The following is a 20,860-nucleotide window of genomic DNA, read 5'->3' as shown; positions in this document are numbered from 1 at the left end:
GATCTCTTCAAGAAAATGAGAGGTAGCAAGGGAATCTTTCATGCAAAGATGGGCTCAATAAAGGGCAGAAATTGTATTGACCTCACAGAGCAGAAGATATTAAGAAGAGGTGGCAATAATACACGGAAGAATTATACAAAAAAATTTTCATGATCCAGATAACCAAGATGGTGTGATCACTCACCTAGAGCCAGACATCCTGGAATGTGACGTCAAGTGGGCCTCAGGAAGCATCACTACAAACAAAGCTGGTGGAGGTGATGGAATTCCAGGTGAGCTATTTCAAATTCTAAAAGATAATGCTGTCAAAGTGCTGCACTCAATAGGCCAGCAAATTTGGAAAACTCAGCAGTGGCCACAGGACCGGAAAAGGTCAGGTCTGATTCCAATCCCAAAGAAAGGCAATGCCAAAGAATGCTCAAACTACTGCACAATCGCACTCATCTCACACGCTAGTAAAGTAATGCTCAAAATTCTCGTAGTCAGGCTGCAAGAATACATGAACCGTGAACTTCTAGATGTTCAAGCTGGTTTTAGAAAAGGCAGAGGAACCAGAAACCAAATTGCCAAAGTTTGTTGGATCATCGAAAAAGCAGAGAGTGCCAGGAAAATATCTACCTATGCTTTATTAACTATGCCAAAGTCTTTGACTGTGTGCCTCACCACAAACTGTGGAAAATTTTGAAAGAGATGGGAATACCAGACCACCTGACAGGCCTCTTCAGAAATCTGTATGCAGGTCAGGAAGCAACAGTTAGAACTGGACATGGAACAACGGACTGGTTCCAAACAGGAAAAGGAGTACATCAAGGCTGTATATTGTCACCCTGCTTATTTAACTTATATGCAGAGTACGTCATGAGAAATGCTGGGCTGGTTGAAGCACAAGCTGGAATGAAGATTGCCAGGAGAAATATCAATAACCTCAGATATGCAGAAGACACCACCCTTATGGCAGAAAGTGAAGAAGAACTGAAGTGCCTCTTGATGAAAGTGAAAGAGGAGAGTGAGTAAGTTGGCTAAAACTCAACATTCAGAAAGCTAAGACGAAGGCGTATGGTCCCATCACTTCATGGCAAATAGATGGGGAGACAGTGGCACCAGGGGCAGACTTAGATTTGGGGCTCTAAAATCAGTGCAGATGGTGACTGCAGCCATGAAATTAAAAGGCGCTTACTCCTTGGAAGAAAAGTTATGACCAACCTAGATAGCATATTAAAAAGCAGAGACATGACTTTGCCAACAAAGGTCCATCTACTCGAGGCTATGGTTTTTCCAGTAGTCATGTATGGATGTGAGAGTTGGATTATAAAGAGAGCTGAGTGCCGAAGAATTGATGCTGTTGAACGGTGGTGGTGCAGAAGACGCTTGAGAGTCCCTTGGCCGGCAAGGAGATCCAACCAGTCCATCCCAAAGGAAATCAGTCCTGAATATTCATTGGGAGGACTGATTTTGAAGCTGAAACGCCAATATTTTGGCCACATGATGCAAAGATCTGACTCATTTGAATAGACCTTGATGCTGGGAAAGATTGAAGGCAGAAAGAGAAGGGGATGACAGAGGGTGAGAGGGTTGGATGGTATCACCAACTCAGTGGACATGAATTTGAGTAAACTCGAGGAGTTGGTGATGGACAGGGAGGCCTGGTGTGCTCAGTCCATGAGATCACAAAGAGTCGGACATGACTGAGTGGCTGAACTGGACTGATAGTTAATTGTTACCTGGGGGTTAGTGTTTCTTGTGCTTGTTCAGCCTCTTCGTCTTCACAAATTTCTGCAAACAAAATCAGAAATATCCAGTCAGCTTCTAGTCACTTCCCCCATCACAAACACAGGGACTCATATGGTCACAGAGTCATAAATATCTATGTACGAATTAGTACTGTATGGAAGTTTTAATGCATTGTCTTTAAACAACTGCCCAAGCATGGACTTCTGATCCAACAGGCAGTGTGTTTCTAAACTGGTAGATCATCCTCAGGACACCTTCTGCTTGAAATTGGGCAATCATTTAAATGGTCTTTTCTTCCTGATATCACCTCACATTGTCCACCTTCCATCTCCACTTCTACAAATGTATCATCCATCCTGACACAAATTCTGCCAAAGACACGGCGTCTATAGACCTTCTCAGGTCTCACAAGATGCCCTCCTTTCTCTAAGGAGAACAACCATGTCCCACAGCCCTCCATCTGGGAACATCCTGGCTCTTCAAGGTGGCTTTTGTGTATTATCTGGGAAAGCCTCTCTATGGAAAGTGCTCCATCTGCCCAACACCAAGACCAACTCCATCACGTACCTTATCCAACACCACAAAGTGAAGGGCTTTCTTTTTTCTGCAGTGTATTTGTAAATATTCCCAAATTTCATCACTATAGCTACTAGCAATAGATTATTTCACCCAGTTTACAGATGAGAAGAGTTACTAACATAAGGAAAAGCAATCGTTCTCACATATTGATAAACACAGCACTCAGCCTGGAACCTGGGAACTTCCAAGCTTCCTCTAGGGCTCTATTCACTCTAACAAGCTGTCTCCTGTCACCTCCATCTTTTTGTGCTTTAATGCTGGCTGGATGTTTCCTCCTGCCTCAGTGGCCATGGTCCATCAGGGAGGAAGCCGACAAGTGGGATATAATGACCTCCACCCTGTGCATTTCTCCATTGTCCTCTTACTTAGACAATCCTGCTCCTACAAAGCCCCAAAGAGGACACGAACCAGGAAAGCTGATCAACATTCGTACTGGAGCTGTTCATCTCACCAACTGGGGACCTAGGAAAGGATCAGTGCTCTCAGGGTCTGTGGCCCCCTCACCTGGGCTGAGCTTGCAGGCAAGGCGCTCTGCCAGGCGGTATCCCTCAGACAGGCTCTCTCGGAAGCCCTGCCCCTGGTGCTTGTCCAGGTCATTGTGGGTGAGGAGGTCCTTGAGGTGCTGCCTGAGCAGGACGGAGTCATCTTTCCCATCCTGTAGTGTCTGCCGTAACTGGGTCAGCTCTCGTGCCTGACTTCGAATTAGGATCTCACAAGTCCTAGGTGGAACAGAAGACACAGTTGTAAAAGGCAAAAAGTTAGATGAAAGACACTTAGGGATTTCTGTGAGAACAACCCCAAGGAGACCTTTAAACCGAATTCTGGCACATATCTGATGACTGGCTCAGGCACTCAGTCGTGTCCGACTCTTGCGACCCCTATAGTGTACCAGTCTCCTCTGCCCATTGCATTATCCTGGCAAGAATACTGGAGTGGGTTGCCATTTCCTACTCCATATCTGATGACTGGCCTATGTCAAAGAGAAAGAAGGTAAACAAAGGTTTCTTCTCTATCAGAAAGTACTCCTGTAAGATTCCGTGACATTCCATTCATCTTGTCCTTCTGTAAAGATATCCTACTGTCTTCCCTGGTGGCTCAGCTGCTAAAGAACCTGACTGACAATTCAGGAAACACAAGAGGTGCAGCTTTGGTCCCTAAGTCAGGAACATTCCCTGGAGAAGGAAATGGCAATCCACTCCAATATTCTTGCCTGGAAACTTCATGGACAGAGGAGCCTGGTGGGCTACAGTCCATGGGTCATAAAGAGTCACTACTGAGTGCACATGCATGCATCAATGTCTTCCTAAATCTGCATCATGACGATGTCTCTCCAGTTCCTCACTCGGCCATGCCCATTTGCATTAAAAAATACACAAAGTAGTTTCTGTATTTTTAATCTGGCAACACAAAGTACTGTCCAGTGAATGACACACAGCCAGATATAGAGTGTGGACAAGTATATCCGGGGTGAGTTGGAAAGAACAGAAGCATGACAGGGTGAAGAAAGCATTCCAGGATGGAGTCAGGCAGGAGGGGGGTGTGGTTTAAAGGCAAATAGGGTACCGATGGCACAACATTGTGAATGAGCCAAGTGCCACTGGTTCACTTGAATGTAGTGAATTTCATGATGAGATTCAAGGCAATAGTTGATTGAAAAGCAAAGTAAATTCCTTCCTGAATAACAACTGGAGTCCATAATTCACCAACTGGTATTCTCCACCTATTTGATAAGACTGTGCCCTGTGCCTGCCATGAACATTCCTGCCCTCCTTACCTCAGCCTTTCATCAAGTGTTGGCTTCTCTGCCGGCCTCGGCACCTCAAATGGCAGCTTCTCCCCCAGCACGGATTCAACAATGTCGTTATATGCTCCACACTCTGAGGAAAGAGAGACACAGCCTCAGGGAAAGCTGGCCTTGCTGCTGTGGTCACTGTCTTCAAGGGAGGAGGACAGACCACCTTAGTGGTGGAGGTAACTCTTTTTCCAGTCTCTATGGAGAGATTGCCACATCTGATTCCTTAGCATCTGAACCGAGGTGACTCCCCATTTTAGAGCTGAAGAAAGAGAAGCTCCAAGACACAGAAAGTAACTAGACAAGATGAACTGCCATTTGACAAAGTCAGAATTCACATCCCCTGAGAATGACCCTGAATCCTGGGCCACTGAACCAAGACCTGCAGCCTCTGAGGTGAGACACTGAGCAGGGGCCTGGGCTGGCGATCCCTGTGTGGTTGGGAAGGCTCCTAGGACTATAGGACTGATGGTTCCCTTCTGCTGGGATTTCAATAATGAACACGTGTCTCAAGGTGTAAAACTCACCTGGACATACTTGTGTGAAATAGAATACATGAAATCATAAGGACGTGAAAGAGATATGCCCAAACACTGAGAAAGTCTGTGTTATTAGGAACAGTAGAACTATGAACTACGTGTATTTACACTGAGTAGGCACTATTGTCAGGGCTTTGTCAGATTTACTCAGTATGCACTACAACGAAAACCCTAGTTACTATTACAACACCACACACACAGAGGAGGAACCAGAGACACAGAAAGGTTCCCAACAGGGATGTGAGCCCAGGAAACCTGGCCCAGAGTCCATGTCTTTCACACTGTGCTGTGGTGACCTCCACACCAGGGTCCTGGTGAGACATCTCTTCTTCACCAGCCTCACAATTTCTTTCTTAGAATTTTGTGACTATCATAAGGAGCGGTATAAATAATACTGAGTTTGTCCTTTGCCCAAAGCTCATCATTTCACTTTCTTAAATAGTAGGCTTTCCTTCTTTCTTGTCTCTGTGTCAATCATTTTTCATTAACTCCCTCATTGCTTCATTGAAAATGATTGTAGTAAAGTGACACAGACACAAGTTGTCAAGATTCCTCTCATCCCCTTGTTGTGCATGTACCCTGGACATGACTTCTTTTCCTTACTCCAGGCCCCTCTTACTGAACAGGCAAAAATGATTCCCATTGCCAGGCTGACTGTGGGTGCAGAGGGCCTCCTCACACTCTGCCTGGGTTTTTACTGTGGCTGGTGATCTCCCCCCACTTACCATCATCCTCATGTTGGTCACAGCTTATAGCACACACTCAGGGTCCCCCGGACTCCTGGTCAACCTGCATCACCAAAGTTGCACCAGCTCAAGTGGGGACAGAGGGGAAAGTACAGATTGTCTGATTTCACCAGAAACACCTTCATTCTTGCCAGAGGGTCACATGGCTTTCTTGGACTCAGAAGGAGAACTTGTACACTCAGAAAGCATGGCTTCCTTCTCACCAGGGAGTCTCTGTCTTGACGGCATCACACAGACCATGGTTTCAATGAGAAGCCGACTCATCCTTAATCTCCTTTAAATCATATCCCCCCTCTTCTCACAATGTCTAACCACACCTTACCCCAGTGTACCTAGCCCAGGGCGTTGCCAGTGGAGCATCAGGGAACCTTGAACGGATGGAGATCATTAGTTGCAGGGGTTTAGCCAAGAGGCATGCAGGGTCAGATACGGAACAGAAAAGATTCCAGTCAACACAGCTTAGTTTGCTTCTGAGACACACAGGCACTCCTGTGCCTGCACCAGGAATCACTGTCTGGTATTTTCACTCCAATCTCACCCTAGACATCACTGCAAACTTGGAAAAGTGCCTCCACTCCTTGTGCCTCAGTTTTCCCAGCCTCAGGGAACTGAAGGCAAAAGAGCCACTCCTACCTTTCCTGGATTGTGGTCAGAATGGAATTCAAAATGACAAAGGGAAAAGGAGACCAATCCTGGAGACTTATACTTTCTTAGAGGGAAGGCCGTGATCATTCATTGCTTTGGTGACCATGACCCCGAGGACTTACTGTATTTCTGCAGCTGGTTGGCCAGGGAGTAAGCAGTAGCTTCGGATACGAGGAATTTCTCTGTGAGGTCTCTGAAGTCCTGCTTGCACTTTGCCAGCTGCAACCGAAGCTCCTGGTTGACTTCCGTGAGGGTACGTTCTGCCCTCACATCAGATAAAGGGGGAACACATACTGCCATGGTGACATGTGGTAGAACGGGTAGAAGCCAAGGTGGGAAGGAGACACCCAATATATGGGGGGGTTAAAGACAAATAAGATCACATAGGCTTAATCAGCACTGAGGGATGACAAAAACTGGAATTCCTAACTTACTGTTGAGAACAACTAGAGGGTTCTCAACCGCAAAAAGAAGATGAAGATGCCAGAGCTCAGAGCCAAAGGTCCTGTGCGGGGCTGAGACCCAGACAGGAGTGAAGGGGGGGGGGGTACCCAGCATGCTAGGTAACCATCCGGAGTTGCCATAACAGAACTGGTAGGGGGAGGGGTTCACGGAATCTTGGCGGCCCCTGCCTTCCAGGTGCCTAGGCCATGACCGTTTGTAACACCACCACTGACAGCACCCAAGCCCTCAGCAGCCACTCTTAGGTTGTCTACACACGTACCGATACCACTGACCTATCTTATCCAAAAACTGTCTAAGCTGAGTTCCCACTGTTCATTCTTCTGTGCACAAAAATATTCATGGGAGAAATACTTTGCCAGCAGGTCTTCATATCTGTTGGGCTGTCATAAAGTCACCTCAGTTCAGTTCATTTCAGTCGCTCAGTCATGTCTGACTCTTTGCAACCCCATGGACTGTAGCACACCAGTCCTCCCTGTCCATCACCAACTCCTGGAGTTCACTCAAACTCACGTCCACTGGGTCGGCGATGACATCCAACCATCTCATGCTCTGTCGTCCCCTCCTCCTCCCGCCTTCAATCTTTCCCAGCATCAGGGTCTTTTCAAATGAGTCAGTTCTTTCCAGCAGGTGGCCAAAGTATTGGAGTTTCAGCTTCAGCATCAGTCCTTCCAGTGAATATTCAGGACTGATTTCCTTTAGGATGGACTGGTTGGATCTCCTTGAAGTCCAAGGGACTCTCAAGAGTCTTCTCCAACACCACAGTTCAAAACCATCAATTCTTTGGCACTCGCTTTCTTTATAGTCCAACTGTCACATGCACACATGACTACTGGAAAAACCATATCACCTCATCGTCTCTTTAAACAGATCTTAAGGCTTGTCCCCAGGTGAAGGACGTCAAACCTGTAGACTGTCATGAACTTCTTCTCTGCGTCTTTTCCAGTTTAGTCTGTGTCCTAAAAACTGTAGGATACAAATCAGACTACAATACTAAGTGAAGAAATAATTTTTAAAAATATTTTCTCTCCCAACTCAGTATGCTTTTGCTGCATCCTGTTGTTATGTCAATTTCTTCTCTTTACTGGGCAGCATGTTGGTTTCAGAATAAACTTAAGGTTGACATCCCTACCTTCTAAATTCTTCCTCTGGGTCTGGGTTGTTCTATTTGATTCTTTCTTTAAAATGTTACTAAACACTACATTTCATACTTTCACCAATGTATTTCATTGTAGCCTCACAAGCGCTCTTTCCAAGCTGTCAAAATGACTAAAAGAGTTTATGTGTATCTCCTTGAAAACATGGTGTGCTTGTGCTCAGTCACGTCATTCTTGTCTGACTCTTTGCGATCCCAGGACTGTAGCCCGTCAGGCTCCTCTGTCTATGGGGATTCTCCAGGCAAGAATACCAGAATGGGCTGCCATGCCCTCTTCCAGAGGATCTTCCTGATCCAGGGATCAAACCCGCATCTCCTGTGTCTCTTGCATTGCAGGCTGATTCTTTCCCACTGAGCCACTGAATACACGGGCTGCCTCTCTGTTCAGGAAAGATTTGACAGCCTTGTGCTCTCGTTCTGTGTCCATTCAGTTCAGCCACATATTGAACAGGCCAGGTTTCCAGAGCAGTGTTTGTGGCACACTGTTTGATCCATCCCTTTGAGTTTTCCTCGTGCCATTGACCTGTGGTTGTATTCCGAAAACAGAGCATGCTTAAGTTCAAGGTCATAGGTCAGGGATCATGATGATCCCCAGTGAACATAAGCATTGTGTTCAGTGACATAGACGCTGAGCTTGAGGAAAGAGAGACAGGCAGGCCCTCAGGTAGTGATGGCCTGAACCAACTCCTCACTTCCTCAGCATCTCTTCCTACCCGGGTCTTGTGAGTCTGAGACTTGGGGAACCCCTGTAGCATCCATCTCTTCAGTTTAGCTCTTGGTCCTACCTGGGTGGAGGGTCAAATGGGTGTGACAACAAGCCACTGAGCATCTGTTCATGTTAAGATAAAAGATACAAAACAGGAACAGCTACTTATGAAAGCGTATCTTCCCCACACCCCCACACAATCCTCAAACTACAGTGCTTAATGATACTTGGTGTGTGAGATTCAGCAAAGGCTTTAAGGAAATCTATTTTCTGGTTGCTGTGGGGCCTGACATTCTGTGGGGGAAATAGAAATGTGTCAAATTCCTTCATTTTAAATATGATGAAACCAAAAAATCTCACAAAACGTAACTGCCTTGAGGTCAGGGATGAATTTTGCCATGCTAACAGAAGTATATAACAGGTACAGTTCACTGACTAATACTGTGCCAGGCATTTCACACATATTATGATACTTTCTTTCATCGTAATCATTCAAGGTAACATCCCTGTAGAAGAGGTACATTCAAAAAAATTATTGGACCAAAGTTAAAATTAAAAAAAAAAAACAACAACGCTTTATCAAGGCAAGTAAGCTATTGCTTTGCATTTTGTAGGTAGGAGAAACCTATTGTTTTTATCCTGCCATTGTCCCATTGCATACTCCTCTTTTTCTCTGTGACCTGACTTTATTCCTAGAGTCCTACCTTTTTTCAACAAAACCATTTCTATGCACTGAGCAATAGCAGAAGTGATGGCTGGGCCCTTCTAAAGGCTCCCTGAGTGCTTATGTGTTTCAGGACACCAGACACCATCTGGAGGCAAGAGCAGCCTGTCTGTTAGAATGTGTGCTGTGCTAAGTTGTTTCAGTCGTGTCTGACTCTTTGTGATCCTATGGACTGTAGCCCTCCAGCCTCCTCTGTTCCTGGAATTTCCCAGGCAAGAATACTGGAGTGGGTTGCCATTTCTTCCTCCAGGGAATCTTCCTGACCCAGGGATCAAAACCGTGTCTCTTGCCTGTCCTACATTAGCAGGCAGGTTCTTTACCACTAGCCCCACCTGAGAATCCCGTCTGTTAAGAGTGGGCAGCTGCTTTCCCACCCCACTGAGTTAGCAGCATATCCCAGGACACAAAGGGATCACTTCCCTTCAACTCAAGAATCTTTTCTCTCAGTGACTGCTCTATTGGCCCGAACTCTCCTGAAAGTGAATGCTCTTGCTAACTTTCTGGTTTCTTGTTAGGTGTCTAGAGTATTTATCAATTTCTTCTAACAAACATCTTCGTTGAAGTTTGCATTTATAGCAATAGGATTTATTTTTTAGGAAGTGGCAGCCTGGAGTAGATTGGTCCCATCAATGAGCAAACAAGGGTGAATTTAGCTTTCACTCAAAACCAGACTGAATTTAAAATTAGGCCCCACCATCACCCTAATTCCAAAACCAGACAAAGATGCCACAAAAAAGGAAAACTGCAGGCCAATATCACCGATGAACATAGAGGCAAAAATCCTTAATAAAATTCTAGCAAACAGAATCCAACATCATATTAAAAAGATCATACATCATGACCAAGTGGGCTTTATCCCAGGAATGCAAGGTTTCTTTAATACCCGCAAATCAATCAATGCAATACACCACATTAACAAATTGAAAGATAAAAATCATACGATTATCTCAATAGATGCAGAAAACGCCTTTGACAAAATCCAACATCCATTTATGATAAAAACCCTCCAGAAAGCAGGAATACAAGGAACACACCTCAACATAATAAAAGCTATATATGACAAACCCACAGCAAACATTATCCTCAATGGTGAAAAATTGAAAGCATTTCCCCTCAAGTCAGGAACAAGGCAAGGGTACCCACTTTCACCACTACTATTCAACATAGTTTTGGAAGTTTTGGCCACAGCAATCAGAGCTGAAAAAGAAATAAAAGGAATCCAGATAGGAAAAGAAGAAGTAAAACTCTCACTGTTTGCAGATGACATGATCCTCTATACATAGAAAACCCGAAAGATTCTACCAGAAAATTACTAGAGCTAATCAATGAATCGGAGAAGGCAATGGCACCCCACTCCAGTACTCTTGCCTGGAGAATCCCACGGACAGAGGAGCCTGGTAGGCTGCAGTCCATGGGGTCGCTGAGAGTCGGACACGACTGAGCGACTTCACTTTCCCTTTTCACTTTCATGCATCGGAGAAGGAAATGGCAACCCACTCCAGTGTTCTTGCCTGGAGAATCCCAGGGACGGGGGAGCCTGGTGGGCTTCCGTCTATGGGGTCGCACAGAGTCGGCCACGACTGAAGCGACTTAGCAGCAGCAGCAGCAGCAGCAATCAATGAATATAGTAAAGTTGCAGGATATAAAATTAACACACAGAAATCCCTTGCATTCCTATACACCGATAATGAGAAAACAGAAAGAGAAATGAAGGAAACAATACCATTCACCATGGCAACAAAAAGAATAAAATACTTAGGAATATATCTACCTAAAGAAACAAAAGACTTATATATAGAACACTATAAAACACTGATGAAAGAAATCAAAGAGGACACAAACAGATGGAGAAATATACCATGTTCACGGATTGGAAGAATTAATAGAGTGACAATGAGTATACGACCCAAAGCAATCTATAGATTCAATGCAATCCTTATCAAGCTACCAACGGTATTTTCCACAGAACTAGAACAAATCATTTCACAATTGGTATGGAAATATAAGAAACCTCGAATAGCCAAAGCAATCTTGAGAAAGAAGAATGGAACTGGAGGAATCAACATGCCTGACTTCAGGCTCTACTACAAAGCCACAGTCATCAAGACAGTATGGTACTGGCACAAAGATAGAAATATAGATCAGTGGAACAAAATAGAAAGCCCAGAGATACATCCATGCACCTATGGACACCTTATCGTCGACAAAGGAGGCAAGAATATACAATGGAGAAAAGATAATCTCTTTAACAAGTGGTGCTGGGAAAACTGGTCAACCACTTGTAAAAGAATGAAACTAGAACACTTTCTAACACCATACACAAAAATAAACTCAAAACGGATTACAGATCTAAACGTAAGACCAGAAACTATAAAACTCCTAGAGGAAAACATAGGCAAAACACTCTCCGACGTAAATCACAGCAGGATCCTCCACGACCCACCTCCCAGAATATTGGAAATAAAAGCAAAAATAAACAAATGGGACCTAATGAAAATTAAAAGCTTTTGCACCACCAGGGAAACTATAAAAAGGGTGAAAAGACAGCCTTCAGAATGGGAGAAAATAACAGCAAACGAAGCAACAGACAAACAATGAATCTCAAAAATATACAAGCAACTCCTGCAGCTCAGTTCCAGAAAAATATACGACCCAATCAAAAAATGGGCCAAAGAACCCAACAGACATTTCTCCAAAGAAGACATACAGATGGCTAACAAACACATGAAAAGATGCTCAACATCACTCATTTTCAGAGAAATGCAAATCAAAACCACAATGAGGTACCATTTCACACCAGTCAGAATGGCTATCCAAAAGTCTACAAGCAATCAATGCTGGAGAGGGTGTGGAGAAAAGGGAACCCTCTTACACAGTTGGTGGGAATGCAAACTAGTACAGCCACTATGGAGAACAGTGTGGAGATTCCTTAAAAAACTGGGAATAGAACTGCCATATGACCCAGCAATCCCACTGCTGGGCATACACACCGAGGAAACCAGAATGGAACGAGTCGCGTGTACCCCAGTGTTCATCGCAGCACTGTTTACAATAGCCAGGACATGGAAGCAACCTAGATGTCCATCAGCAGACGAATGGATAAGGAAGCCGTGGTACATATACACAATGGAATATTACTCAGCCATTAAAAAGAATACATTTGAATCAGTTCTATTGAGATGGATGGAACTGGAGCCCAGTATACAGAGTGAAGTAAGCCAGAAAGAAAAACACCAATACAGTATACTAATGCATATATATGGAATTTGAAAGATGGTAACGATAACCCTGTATGCAAGACAGAATAAGAGACACAGATGCATAGAACAGTCTTATGGACTCGGAGGGAGAAGGTGAGGGTGGGACGTTCTGAGAGAATAGCACTGAAACACGTATATTATCATATGTGACACAGAACACCATTCCAGGTTCGATGCATGAGACAAACGCTCAGGGCTGGGGCAATGCGATGACCCAGAGGGATGGGATGGGGAGGGAGGTGGGAGGGGGCTTCAGGATGGGGAACACATGTAAACCCATGGCTGATTCATGTCAATGTATGGCAAAAAACACTACAATATTGTAAAGTAATTAGCCCCCAACTAAAATAAATAAATTTACTTAAAATAAAATAAAACTAGGCCTCTCACTTTCCTCAAGGTGGATACTCATGTGCCACAGGCATGTGTCCCCAAGGACTTGTGTCTCTGCTGTAAACGGGACAAGAGTAAAATGGGGTCAGGTGGGCCTAGTCCTTCAATTCTAGAGTCTTCCAAGAGTTCTCTGCTTTAGTCACTGGATTGGAAACACCCTCGCTCTTCTGCTCTGTCCTACTTCTGTGTTTGGGGTAAAAGGTATACACTTCAGTGTGTTCTGTCCCCAAGCTGATCACTGGAAGAATCACCTGGGAGAGTTAGTACCCAAACAAGTGCACAGTCCTCACCTGTAGCAACTGTGCTTCAGTGAGTTGAGCTGGGATCTGGAATCTATTTGTTAAAGGTACTCAGGTGTGCACTTAGTTTTACCCACTGATTTCACTGACCTCCCTCATGATTCTAGGGGATGATTATTTCATTTATGGTACTTCCAGTGTTCAAAATTGACTGGTGCCAAAAACATAACTCTCTGCTGCTTTGCACATGAAGAAACTGAGGCACAGAGAGGGTCTCGAATGGGCCAAGACCCCCTTGCTGTAAGTGCTAGAGCCACACCCAGGTAGCAGCTCTTCTCTATACTTTCACATTCATATATTTGTGTTTTGTCTACTTACACGAGTGCTATAGTGTCTTAACTGTTGTTATTCAGTCACTAAATTGTGTCAGACTCTTTGTACCCCATAGAGTGCAGTGTGCCAGGCTTCCCTGTCCTTCACTATCTTCTGGAGTTTGCTTGAACTCGTGTCCATAGAGTTGGTGGTGCTTTCCAACCATCTCATCCTTTGTTACCCTCTTCTCCTTCTACCCTCAATCTTCCCCAGCATCAAGGTCTTTTCCAATGATTCAGCTCTTTGAATCAGGTGGCCAAATTATTGGAGCTTCAGCATCACTCCTCCCAATGAATATTCAGGGTTGATTTCCTTTAGGATTGACGGCTTTGATCTCCTTGACTCTCAAGAGGCTCTTCCAGCACCATGGTTCAAAGGAGAACCCCGTGGAAAGTATGAAAAGGGCATCCTATTATCTCAATGTAAACTAGGAATTTGCTTTCCCCCTTTTATACTTTAGTTATTTGCTCCAAATTTACAGCTAGAACACCAAGTTCTACAATTGTGAGAATAAGATAAATATATAAATTATTTTTGACATGAAGAATCGTGATGTCAGGAAAGTATGTAACTCATACGAGAGGAAACCATTAATCACGAATCATTATGACAGCCATCAACCTATAAGACAAATCAAACTTGCCTCCTTCTCTCTTCAGCTGGCCAAGAAACAGTAGCTACTGATATAAGCAGTTTTCTCTGGAGACGGTGGCAGAGTTGACTGCTTTGAGCCAACATGGAGCCCAAGTGCAAGCTGTACCCTGAGAGGCTCACATCTGGGTGAGAAGCAGGATTTGGGGGCCAGAAGAGACATATATCTGTTGGGAAAAAAAAGGGGGGGGGACAGATCACCCTTGATGTCATGGTAGCCAGCACTGACCATCTCCTCCAATGAACCTACCACCACTATACCTCTCATGATTTTGTTTTTACTAGATGGAGAACTCCATGAAATTGGGGATAATATTTCATTCATCTCTGCGTGCATGACTCCTGGCATTGAGTCAAGCACTGAGGAGGCTCTCGGCAACATCCGTTCACTAATTGCAGAAACATGGTTACAAGACTCCACTTAGCTCAACTACGCTCCTAGACAACCGTCTGGTCAGGGATGCTCTTTCTCCCAGGAAGCAGCAATCCCCTTCCTTAGAGAGGAGCCTGCCTGACACTGCCTGACACTGCCTGACACTCACCTGAGCTGACTCTGATGAAGACATGGCTGTCCTCAGGGATTCCCCTAGCAGGTTCACACTGCCATTAGGAAGAGATGTCCTTGGCATATCCTCCCATCCTCTGGTGGCCATGATATCCCACCTGAGGAGAGCCACCACGTGTAATTGCCACGATGCACTTGTATTCGTCCTCTCGCTGTTTAAATTCCTCATGGATATATTACTGATATCTGAACTCCAAGTTGGTAACATAGCATAAGGCAAATTAAGCAATATGTAGTTAAGAGATGTTATGTGTAAAGCCTCCAAAGTGTAAATGCAGAAGAATATTGTTACTATCTCTACTTCAGAAACGAGGGTCCCATTAATCTGGCCCCTGGTATGAATACATATCTCTAATTCTTCTCCAAACATCATTTATCCACATTACTGCACACTTACTTGGAGGACATCTGCTGTGTGGCCACTTCCAAGGCTGAGGCTGGGGATCGAGGGCAAAGCCTCAAGATCCCATTGTCCCCCTACCATGGTGCTCGCAGCAGTATAAACTAACACTGAGCCATTGTGTGGATCTCCTCAGCAGGTGCATAAGTTCACTGTGGACTGTTACTCTCCCGGTCCTTCCTGCTCAGCTCAGGCTGCTCCGTGAGGACTTGGATGATACTGTGCATTCCTCACTTCCTCTTGAATTTTCTGAGCTCAACCTGTCCTTATCCTCACCTCCCTTGGCAACCAGCTCCTCCACCATTACCTTGTTTTTCTTTGGGTTTTCTCATCCTCCCAAACCGTTGACTTCCTTTCTTCCACCTCCTCTCTGAGTTCTGTGTTTTCAGTGTGTGGCTCAGTTGAGGCTCCTGCAGGGGACACACAGAGAAGGGACCAAGTTCAGGTCTTGGCTGCATGTTCCAACACACATTTCACATGAAGCTCAGTCTCTCATGCACTCAGAAAAAAAACTTAGCAGGAATGCAATTTGGAAAATTTGAATAACCTTATCTTACTGATGAGGAAACCGAGGCCTAAATAGGTGGAGATTATCCCTAAATTCCCACACCCGTTGCTGCTATACACCCACCGGGCAAACCCTGGCCACAAGCTTTTGTATCTAAAAACACCAGGAACCCATGGTTGAAATGCAGGGGACATTTGTTAAACATACACATTTCCACTCTTAAAACAATGATAGTTGAAGGACATTTCTCAGAAAAAAATGTTTATCTGTTCAATAGTCCATATTTATACACTGTGTTCCATCTTGACTCTCACATCTGGACTGAGGAAGCTATGACTATTAAAAACATCACAGTCATTGTTAAAAATATGTATGTAGGACTTCCCTGATGGCTCAGTGGTATAGAATCCACCTGCAATGCAGGAGCAGCAGGAGACTCGGGTTCAGTTCCTGGGTCAGGAAGATCCCTCGAGGAGGAAACAGCAACCCACTCCAGTATTCTTACCTGGAGAATCCCATGGACAGAGGCGGCTGCCAGGCTAGAGTCCATCAGGTCGCAAACAGTCGGATACGACTGAAGCGACTTAGCACGCATGCAAGGCAAAATCAGGCAGTTGATGTGGCCAGTCATTAGCACCCTCTCCCCACTGCTCTTTTCTGCATCTTTTTTTCTTTTCTTAGGGGTGTTTTTTTTGCAACTCTGTAATCAGCAGCCTTGGACAAGGGGTATCTACTCACAACGGCCCCTCCTGACCTGGAATGTGGAGTAACTCCTCTCGGCCCTCCTGTGCCCTCGCAGCCCCTGCCCCTTGGGCCTGGGTTAACTCCTCTCGCCGCAGCCCCCGGCCCGGCCTAGCCCCAGTCGACCGCCGCCCCCGGCCCCCGGCCCGGCCTAGCCCCAGTCGGGCGCCGCCCCCGGCCCCCGGCCCGGCCTAGCCCCTGTCGGCCGCCGCCCCCGGCCCCCGGCCCGGCCTAGCGCCTGTCGGCCGCCGCCCCCAGGCCCCGGCGCGGCCTAGCCCTCGTCGGCCGCCGCCCCCGGCCCCCGGCCCGGCCCGGCCTAGCCCCTGTCGGCCGCAGCCCCCGGCCCCCGGCCCCGCCCCCGTCGGCCGCCGCCCCGGCTCCCGGCCCTCGGCCCGGCCTAGCTCCTCTCGGCCACGCTTCCGCGCCGAGCCGTCCGTCGCTGCCTCCCCGCTTCCGCGCCCAGCCGTCCGTCGCAGCCGCCCCGCTTCCGCGCCCAGCCGTCCGACGCAGCGCCTCGCTTCCGCGCCGAGCCGTCCGACGCAGCGCCTCGCTTCTGCGCAGAGCCGTCCGACGCAGCCGCCTCGCTTCAGACTTAAATTGAAGCAAGTAGGGAAAACCACTAGTCCATTCAGGTATGACCTAGATCAAATCCCTTATGAGTATACACTAGAAGCGACAAATAGATTTAAGGGACTAGATCTGATAGACAGAATGCCTGATGAACTATGGACAGAGGTTCGTGACATTGTACAGGAGACAGGGATCAAGACCATCCCCATGGAAAAGACATGCAAAAAAGCAAAAGGGCTGTCTGAGGAGGCCTTACAGATAGCTGGGAAGAGAAGAGAAGCGAAAAGCAAAGGAGAAAAGGAAAGATATTCCCATCTGAATTCAGAGTTCCAAAGAATAGCAAGGAGAGAGAAGAAAGCCTTCCTCAGCAACCAGTGCAAAGAAATAGAGGAAAACAACAGATTGGGAAAGGCTAGAGATCTCTTCGAGAAAATTAGAGATACCAAAGGAACATTTCATGCAAAGATGGGCTCGATAAAGGACAGAAATGGTATGGACCTAAGAGAAGCAGAAGATCTTAAGAAGAGGTGGCAAGAATACACAGAAGAACTGTACAAAAAAGATCTTCACGACCCAGATAATCACGATGGTGTGATCACTCACCTAGAGCCAGACATCCTGGAATGTGAAGTCAAGTGGGCCTTACAAAGCATCACTACGAACAAAGCTAGTGGAGGTGATGGAATTCCAGTTGAGCTGTTTCAAATCCTGAAAGATGATGCTGTGAAAGTGCTGCACTGGATATGCCAGCAAATTTGGAAAACTCAGCAGTGGCCACAGGACTGGAAAAGGTCAGTTTTCGTTCCAATCCCAAAGAAAGGCAGTGCCAAAGAATGCTCAAACTACCGCACAATTGCACTCATCTCACATGCTAGTAAAGTAATGCTCAAAATTCTCCAAGCCAGGCTTCAGCAATACATGAACCGTGAACTTCCAGATGTTCAAGCTGGTTTTAGAAAAGGCAGAGGAACCAGACATCAAATTGCCAACATCCGCTGGATCATCGAAAAAGCAAGAGAGTTCCAGAAGAACATCTATTTCTGCTTTCTTGACTATGCCAAAGCCTTTGACTGTGTGGATCACAAGAAACTGTGGAAAACTCTGAAAGAGATGGGAATACCAGACCATCTGATCTGTCTCTTGAGAAACCTGTATGCAGGTCAGGAAGCAACAGTTAGAAATGAACATGGCACCACAGACTGGTTCCAAATAGGAAATGGAGTACGTCAAGGCTGCATATTGTCACCCTGCTTATTTAACTTCTGTGCAGAGTACGTCATGAGAAACGCTGGGCTGGAAGAAACACAAGCTGGAATCAAGATTGCTGGGAGGAATATCAATAACCTCAGATATGCAGATGACACCACCCTTATGGAAGAAAGCGAAGAAGAACCAAAGAGCCTCTTGATGAAAGTGAAAGAGGAGAATGAAAACGTTGGCTTCAAGCTCAACGTTCAGAAAGCTAAGATCATGGCATCTGGTCCCATCACTTCATGGGAAATAGATGGGGAAACAGTGGAAACAGTGTCAGACTTTATTTTGGGGGGCTCCAAAATCACTGCTGATGGTGATCGCAGCCATGAAATTAAAAGACGCTTACTCCTTGGAAGGAAGGTTGTGGCCAACCTAGATAGCGTATTTAAAAGCAGAGACATTACTTTGCCAACAAAGGTCCCTCTCGTCAAGGCTATGGTTTTTCCAGTGGTCAAGTATGGATGTGAGAGTTGGACGGTGAAGAAAGCTGAGCGCCGCAGAATTGATGCTTTTGAACTGTGGTGTTGGAGAAGACTCTTGAGAGTCCCTTGGACTGCAAGGAGATCCAATCAATCCATCCTAAAGGAGATCAGTCCTGGGTGTTCATTGGAAGGACTGATGTTGAAGCTGGAACTCCAATACTTTGGCCACCTCATGCGAAGAGTTGACTCATTGGAGAAGACCCTAATGCTGGGTAGGATTGGGGGCAGGAGGAGAAGAGGACGACAGAGGATGAGATGGTTGGATGGCATCACCGACTCGATGGACATGGGTTTGGGTAGACTCCGGGAGCTGGTGATGGACAGAGAGGCCTGGCGTGCTGCAATTCATGGGGTCGCAGAGAGTCGGACACGACTGAGCGACTGAACTGAACTGACTTCTGTGTCCTGGTCCTGTGATTGGCACGTGGTGGAGCCAGGTCTGCAGGGCCACCCCCAACCACTCACCGAGGTGGCCTTCCTGCCCACACTCTCTCCCAGGCTGCTAACATTTGGAGGCCAGAACGTTCACATGCCCTTATCTTCCCAACACCGCAGCAGCAGCTGCTGCGATTTAGGAATAAAGCCTCCTGAACAGCTCACCCAGGGCACGAGAAACATATGCAAAGAACCCAGGCGGAGGAGCCACAGGAAAGCCAGGTATTTGGCTTACCAAGCTTTATGGCCAGGAGGTGAGTCCTCAGGGTTTTCTGCTGGTTTGGGACAGTGTCTTTGGAGACAGAGAATGAGCCAACAGAGAGCCTCTGTTGCCCAAATGGGTCACTTACCTGCTTGCACATCCCGGGTCAGGCTTCGCCTCTAACGTCTACAGTCCAGGCCTGAAATCCACAACTCAGCTCTGCAATGAGAACGGAGTCCTTAGGGAAGAAAACCAGAGGCTTCAGCCTCAGCCCAGTCATATTTCCAGGGGTAGGAGGGCACTCCTAGATCCCTTTCCTCCCTGGCCACACCAATCACCAACTAGAGAAGCCAAGAGAGAAGGTGGAGAGAACAGAGCTACTCAGCCCACCAACCAGAACTCCCATAGCTTTTCTCACTCTAGAAAGGGCTATTGCCTGACAATCCCCAACCAAGGACCCTCAGACTCCTAGGCTTCAGGGAGGAGAAGCTTTAGGAAATCCACCACTTCTGTGCAACCCACTTGCAGATATTCAGTCATTAGCTATCAAGTTGGACACCATTCAGTGCTTGTCCTACCTGACCACAAGTCACAGCTAGTTTCCACCCAGGAAAGGGAGAACATGAGGCCGACATACCTTCTCAGGTTTCTCCAGAACTTGCTGAAGCTCCCTGTGTCCCTCCCATGCTGAAATGCTGGCTCCATATCTCCTCACTCACCTCCTTCCTACTTGTAGAGTGAGGCCTACTATGCAGGCCTGCAAGCCTGTAATTGCCCAGGTGCAACACCAAAGAAACACAGCCCATAGACAGTGACAGAGACAACAACCATTCAGTGGATAGAGAATCTTATAATTCCTAAACAAAGGGTCCTAGAGTGACATGCCCCAGTATTCAGCAAACAGCTGACAGAACAAGGCAGCGATCTTCACTGCTGGGGCCGAGGGCGGAATTGAGGGGAGACTACAACGTATAGGGACCATCGATGTCTGATTGGCTCACCAGTCACCAGGGAAACCAGAGGCTGGGGTCGGGGCAACCGCATAGTTGGTTACTGACTAAGCCGTATAATTAAGGGGCTACAAATCGGGAAAGCAGTATGGCAAGCCTGTATATTGTCACCCTGCTTATTTAACTTATTTGCAGAGTACATCATGAGAAATGCTGGGCTGGATGAATCACAAGCTGGAATTAAGATTGCCAGGAGAAATGTCAATAACCTCAGATATGCAGATGACACCACCCTTATGGCAGAAAGCAAAGAAGAACTAAAGAGCCTTTTGATGAAAGTGAAAGAGGAGAGTGGAAAAGGTGGCTTAAAACTCACTCTTCAGAAAACTAAGGTCATGGCATCTGGTCCCATCGCTTCATGGCAAATAGATGGGAAAACCATGGAAAGAGTGACAGACTTTAGTTTTAGGGCTCCAAATCACTGCAGATGGTGACTGCAGCCATGAAATTAAAAGACACTTGCTCCTTGGAAGAAAAGTTATGACCAACCTAGGCCGCATAGTATAAAACAGAGACATTACTTTGCCCACAAAGGTCCATCTAGTCAAAGCTATGGTTTTTCCAGTAGTCATGTATGCATGTGAGACTTGGACTATAAAGAGAGATGAGTGGTAAGGAATTTATGGTTTTGAACTGTGCTTTTGGAGAGGACTCTTGAGTGTCCCTTGGACTGCAAGGAGTTCCAACCAGTCCATCCT

The 20,860-nt window shown here is 46.2% G+C and overlaps 2 protein-coding genes and 1 long non-coding RNA gene across 3 annotated transcripts in view; 1 reads left to right on the top strand and 2 right to left on the bottom strand.

The window, feature by feature from the left end:
* The window catches only part of LOC145504747 (NBPF family member NBPF20-like), a 532,650-nt gene that overhangs the window by 235,713 nt on the left and 276,077 nt on the right, over positions 1 to 20,860 (bottom strand). The window lies entirely within an intron of this gene.
* Positions 1,578 to 7,449, bottom strand: LOC145504764 (putative NBPF family member NBPF5). The gene is made up of 4 exons (XM_081486083.1): positions 6,155 to 7,449; positions 4,085 to 4,187; positions 2,815 to 3,029; positions 1,578 to 1,773 (listed from the first exon to the last, which is right to left on the bottom strand). Exons 1-4 carry the CDS (start codon positions 6,330 to 6,332, stop codon positions 1,718 to 1,720), a joined length of 552 nt encoding a protein of 183 aa, XP_081342209.1. The 5' UTR covers positions 6,333 to 7,449; the 3' UTR covers positions 1,578 to 1,717.
* The window catches only part of LOC145504772 (uncharacterized), a 35,763-nt gene continuing 18,386 nt past the window's right edge, over positions 3,484 to 20,860 (top strand). The window contains exons 1-2 of the long non-coding RNA XR_014052471.1: positions 3,484 to 4,281; positions 4,363 to 4,498. This is a non-coding gene — a long non-coding RNA (uncharacterized LOC145504772). The remainder of the gene's footprint in view (positions 4,282 to 4,362; positions 4,499 to 20,860) is intronic.

Source organism: Giraffa tippelskirchi, chromosome 5 (assembly GCF_054371585.1).
Source record: "Giraffa tippelskirchi isolate mGirTip1 chromosome 5, T2T-mGirTip1v1.2.pri, whole genome shotgun sequence".
NCBI classification, from domain to species: domain Eukaryota; kingdom Metazoa; phylum Chordata; class Mammalia; order Artiodactyla; family Giraffidae; genus Giraffa; species Giraffa tippelskirchi.
This window is presented reverse-complemented; position numbering and strand designations above follow the sequence as displayed.